Here is a 6,000-nt window from a genome sequence, read left to right as displayed (position 1 = left end):
GCAATTAGGGATTAAGTTTAAGGTCGACCACACAGCCAGCATTCAGAAAGCCCTCACGAGGCGGGACTGCAGCGGGTTCGAGGAGGCTCACACCCTCTGAAAGAGGTTTCTTTATAAAGAAGAAAGCTCACAAATTCTCCCCGGTGCTGAAAGGGTTAACTGCCTCTGCGTTCCAAAAGGATTAGTCAAGTCTTTATCTGTCTATGGGTTGTTGAAACAGGAACCAATGTGAACCTCTGTCAAAAAACACACACAAAGGGGGAGGGGCAGGGTGAGTTTAACTAAAACACCTGAGAACAGTTTAACTTTATCACTCAGCTTTTTCCTGGTTAACCTTTGAGAGTGGTGCAAATAGACTTACTGCTTCGAGCAGTAAAGATTCGCTGTCCCCTCTTCCTCTGTGTTTTTATTGCAGTATTAACATCAAAACATTTTAAGCATTTGCTTCCTTCAGCCTGTGCAGGTAAAGGTGTGGTAAAGAGGTCTCTTTCCCCTGGGCAGGTGTTGCAGGAAGTGCGGAGGGTGGCTCGGGTTATTTCGGCTGGTTTTACACGCATGCTAGTTTAACTCTTCAGAAGTTTCAGCAGATATCCGGGTCTACGCCCTGTGAAAGAGGCAATGGTGAGTAAATACCTGTGGCGTTGTTCGAGCAGGTGTGGGATCTGCTCCGAGGGGAAATGAGTCTGAATTGTCTAGTGTCTGTTTATAATGAAATATCTGCTGTATTTTAAACCAGCCCTCTGTTAAAATTGTCCAGTTCCTGCTGTTTCTCAGCATTTGATTTGATTTATTATTATCACGTGTTATTGGGATACCGTGTTATTTCTTGCCTGCTATACAAAGCATACCGTTCATAGAATGCATAGGGGGAGAAGGAAAGGAGAGGGTGCAGAATGTAGTCTTACAGTCTTTAAAGTTTATTTCTTACTATCACAAGTAGGCTTACATTAACACTGCAATGAAGTTGCTGTGAAAATCCCCGAGTCGCCACACTCCAGCTCCTGTTCGGGTCACACTGAGGGAGAATTTAGCACGGCCAATGCACCCTAACCAGCACGTCTTTCCGACTGTGGGAGGAAACTGAAATCGGGGGCAGCACGGTGACAGTGGTTAACACTGCTGTCTCACAGCGCCGGGGACCTGGGTTCGATTCCCGGCTTGGGTCACTGTTTGTGTGGAGTTTGCACATTCTCCCCGTGTCTGCGTGGGTTTCCTCCGGGTGCTCCGGTTTCCTCCCACAGTCTGAAAGACGTGCTGGTTAGGGTGCATTGGCCATGCTAAATTCTCCCTCAGTGTACCCGAACAGGCGCTGGAGTGTGGCGACTAGGGGATTTTTACAGTAACTTCATTGCAGTGTTAATGTAAGCCTACTTGTGACACTAACCCTGTGCCACCGTGTTGCGTGCGTGCGTGTCATAATTAGACAATGCCCCTATTTTTCCCAGTTGCAATCACTTATCCTGATTTGGTGGGTCTGTTATCTGTGCAGCTGGAAAAACACTGAAAGATTTCAAACGTTTTCTCATCCAAACTGATTAGTTTACCAGCCGATTCTTGATTCTCAATGGGAACACAATAGCCTCTCTTTTCTGACCCAATCATATGTTGATAGTGTATTTATTCACTTAACTCTATCTTCTCTGCTCGTACGACCCCTCTCTGTCTCCTGCTGGAGCCAGCGAGTCTCTTGCGCTAACATCACTATATTTTAATTTTGATTTGTTATTGTCACATGTATTGGGATACAGTGAGAAGTATTGTTTCTTGCGCGCTACACAGACAAAGCATACTGTTCATAGAGCACATCTGGGAGAAGGAAAGGAGAGTGTGCAGAATGTAGTGTTAGTCATAGCTCGGGTGTAGAGAAAGATCAGCTTACTTTTTCCTGTACTGTGTCCTGTCGTTGTTTGAGATCTGATCCCCTACTGGGGTGTCATCAGCAAACCGGGAAATCGAGTTGGAGGGAATTTGGCCGCAGTCACAGGTGTGTAAGGGGGCTGAGAACACAGACTTGTGCGACATCTCCATTCTCGCTGATTAAGAGACACTGGGAGGATTATGAGGTCATTCCAAGATATATTTGCACTTTTTACTCATTCACAGGATGTGGGTGTCACTGGTCAGGCCAGCATTTATTATCCATCCCTAACTGCCCCTTGAGAAGGTGGTGGATGAGCCGCAGCCTTGAACCCGCTGCAGTCCAGGAGGTGTAGGTACACCCACCGTGCTGTTAGGGAGGGAACTCCAGGATTTTGACCCAGCCACAGTGACGGAACGGCCGATATATATCCAAGTTGGGTTGACACACTCCACCTGTCTGGCTGCGTTATGAGCGCACCTTCCTTGGCCGTTAACATAGAACCTAGAAAAAATACAGGCCCTTCGGCCCACAAGTTGCGCCGGTCATGTCCCTACCTACCTAGGCTTCTATATAGGCCTACCTATAACCCTCCATCCTATTCAGTCCCATGTATTCATCCAGAAGTCTCTTAAAAGACCCTATCGAGCTTGCCTCCACCACCACTGACGGCAGCCGATTCCACTCACCCACCACCCTCTGAGTGAAAAACTTACCCCTGACATTAAGGGTGGCACAATGGTTAGCACTGCTGCCTCACAGCTCTAGGGACCTGGGTTCGATTCCCGGCTTGGGTCACTGTCTGTGTGGAGTTTGCACGTTCTCCCCGTGTCTGCGTGGGTTTCCTCCGGGTGCTCCGGTTTCCTCCCACAGTCTGAAAGACGTGCTGGTTAGGTGCATTCACTGTGCTAAATTCTCCCTCAGTGTTACCCGAACAGGCACCAGAGTGTGGCGACTCGGGGATTTTCACTGCAACTTCATTGCAGTGTTAATGTAAGCCTACTTGTGACTCTAATAAGTGAACTTATATTAAGTTGATCTTTCTCTACACCCTAGCTATGACTGTAACACTACATTCTGCACCCTCTCCTTTCCTTCTCCCCTATTTACTCTATGAACGGTATGCTTTGTGTGTGTAGCGTGCAAGAAACAATACTTTACACTGTATCCTAAACATAGATCAAGTGTAAGGTGACAGGGCTGGGAGAATAAGGTGGTTAAGATGCCTTATGGGATATTTGCTATTATTCGCTAAGGGATTGAATACAAGAGCAGGAGGAGGCCACTCAGCCCTTCCAGCCTGTCCTGCTGTTCATTACGATCATGGCTGATCATCGAAGTCAATATCCTGTTTTCCCCTCACCCATATCCCTCGATCCCTTTAGCCCCAAGAGCGATATCTAATTTCTTCTTGAAATCACACACTGTTTTGGCCTGGATGGTAGCAGCTGGTGGATGTATTGATGAATTCAATCATCCCGCCAATGTCCTCTGTCCCTGATGGTTGTCCTTTCTCTTTCCCACTCTAGGTTGGAGGAAGGCTGTTGGATCTGGCTGCTTAGTTGTTACCCCTCGCTCACAGTGTCTCCCCTTGCCGGACGGCTCTCCGGGATGAAGGAGCAGTGCCGGGTGTGTGCCACAGAGTTGAAGGGGACCCAGCGGCGATGGATCTTCAGCAGCCGGGCGGCGGTGCCCCTGCGGGTGGTCCTCGCGCATGTCCTAGGGCAGGGGGTCACCCGGGACGGGCGGGGCGAGTTCCTGTGCGGCAAGTGCGCCTTTGCGCTGGAGCGGGTCTATCGCTTTGATACTGTAATTGCCCGGGTCAAGGCTCTCTCCATCGAGAAGGTCCAGCGCCTTCTGGCCGAGAAGGACAAGTTGGCGCGGTGCCTGTCCCATCTCCACGGGCAGCGCCACCCTCTGGCCGGGGGCCCCAGTTACACGGGCCAGGACATCACGGTGGACATTGCTAATCTGCCCCACGTCCAGTACAACGTCCTGCTGCAGGAGGACCTGGCCTTGTCAGAGTTTGAATGTTGGTCAGAGAAGAGCGGGGCAGAGTTTACCGCTTGCCCCTGTTCCCGCCAGAGCTGCGCAGGCTGCAGTGCCTTCCGCGTCTCGGATTCCACTTACGAGTCAGTCTGCAAGATCCCACGGCGCTTGGCGCGGGCCCTGGCGAAGGGCCACCTCTTCCAACTCTCCAAGAGCAAGTCGCAGAGCATGCCTCTGGACTGGCTCCGTATCCCAGACAGGAGGGCATCAGCCTCCAACTCTGTCCAGTCTCTCTGCACCGACAGCTCCCGCTCTGACTCCCGCTCGCTCTCTGTCTCCTCCCTGGGTGCTGCCCTCAGCTCCGAGGATCAAGTGTTTGATGACTGTCTGTCACCGATCTCGCCTCTGGACTGGCCACTGGCCACCGCGGTGCACTGGATGAGGAGCATTGCCTATCGACCTGTCCACTCTCCGCCCGGCAGCAAGATCCCAATCCGTATCCGGAGTGGCGGGAGCCTGACATCGGGCGACTCCGAGACCCCCCGGCGACAGCTGAGCTTCACCAGCGACGAGGAGCCCTTTCGGGATTTGGGGAGTGAATTCGCCGCTGAATATCTCCCCTTCAAACTAGAGGCAAGATTCTTTCCTTTCTTCCATCACTGGTTTTATAGCAGCTTGCAATTATATATTAATGATTTGGAAGAGGGAACTGAATGTATTATCTCCAGATTTGCAGATGATACAAGGTTGGGTGGGAGGGTGAGCTGTGAGGAGGATGCAGAGATGCTTCAGTGTGATTTGGACAGGTTGAGTGTGTGGACATCTGCATGGCAGATGCAGTATAATGTGGATAAATGTAAGGTTTCCACTTTGGTAGCAATAATAGGAAGGCAGATTATTACTTGAATGGGTGTAAATTGAGAGAGGCGGATACTCAGCGAGACCTTGGGGTCCTCGTGCATCAGTCGCTGAAAGTAAGCACACAGAACAGACAAGTGTGAGCGGCACTGCTGCCTCACAGCACCAGGGACCCAGGTTCAATTCCTGGCTTGGGTCACTGTCTGTCTGTACGTTCCCCCCGTGTCTGCATGGGTTTCCTCCGGGTCCTCCAGTTTCCTCCCACAGTCCGAAAGACGTGCTGGTTAGGGTGCATTGACCATGCTAAATTCTCCCTCAGTGTACCCGAACAGGCGCCGGAGTGTGGTGACTAGGGGACCTGTGTGCAGTTTTGGTGTGCTTATCTGAGGAAGGATGTCCTTGCTATAGAGGGAGTACAGCGAGGGTTTACCAGGCTGATTCCTGGGATGGCAGATCGATCATATGAGGAGAGATTAAGTCGGTTAGGATTATATTCACCGGAGTTTAGAAGAGTGAGAGGGGATCTCATAGAAACTTATAAAATTCTAACAGGGTTAGAGAGGGTAGATTCGGACAGAATGTTCCCAATGGTGGGGGAGACTAGAACTAGGGGTCATAGTTTGAGGATAAGGGGTAAACCTTTTAGAACTGAGGGGAGGAGAAACTTCTTCACCCAGAGGGTGGTGAATGTGTGGAATTCACTCCCACAGAAAGTAGCTGAGGCCAAAACATTGTGTGATTTCAAGATTAAGTTAGATTTCGCTCTTGGGGATAAAGGGATCGAGGGATATGGGGGGGGAAGGGGGGGATCAGAATATTGAATTCGATGATCAGAATGAATGGCAGGGCAGACTGGAAGGGCCGAATGGCCTCCTCCTGCTATGTAAAAGAGGGTGCAGGAGCAGAGGGAGCTGAGTGTATCTGTGTATAGATCATTGAAGGTGGAGAAATCAGTTAAAGCAGAGACTACCCTGGGCTTTATTGATAGGGGCACAGAGTACATGAGCAAGGAGGTTAGACTGAACTCATAAAGACACGAGTTAGACCTCAGCTGGAATATTGTGCACAGTTCTGGGTGTCACTATAGGGAGGATGTGACCACATTGGAGAGAGGGCGGCAGAGGTTGATGAGAATGTTCCAGGGATGAGAAACTTCAGTTACTTGGAGAGGTTGGGACTGTTCTCCTTGGGGAGGGGAAGGCTAAGAGGAGATGTGATCGAGATGTTCAAAATGATGAGGGGGCTGGATGGAGCAGACCGGGAGAAACTGTTCCCACTCGGAAAAGGATCGAGAA

General features: G+C 50.3%; 1 protein-coding gene across 1 annotated transcript in view; it reads left to right on the top strand.

The window, feature by feature from the left end:
- Positions 1–287: 287 nt before the first annotated feature.
- The window catches only part of LOC144487746 (uncharacterized), a 28,244-nt gene continuing 22,531 nt past the window's right edge, over positions 288–6,000 (top strand). Inside the window, exons 1-2 of the mRNA XM_078205816.1 lie at positions 288–621; positions 3,388–4,480. Of these exons, the coding sequence (XP_078061942.1) occupies positions 3,470–4,480 (1,011 nt within the window). The 5' untranslated portion in view covers positions 288–621; positions 3,388–3,469. The remainder of the gene's footprint in view (positions 622–3,387; positions 4,481–6,000) is intronic.

This window comes from Mustelus asterias, unplaced genomic scaffold (genome assembly GCF_964213995.1).
Source record: "Mustelus asterias unplaced genomic scaffold, sMusAst1.hap1.1 HAP1_SCAFFOLD_1018, whole genome shotgun sequence".
NCBI classification, from domain to species: Eukaryota; Metazoa; Chordata; class Chondrichthyes; order Carcharhiniformes; family Triakidae; genus Mustelus; species Mustelus asterias.
Note: the sequence above shows the minus strand (reverse complement) of the source record. Positions and strands in the feature narration are given on the sequence as shown.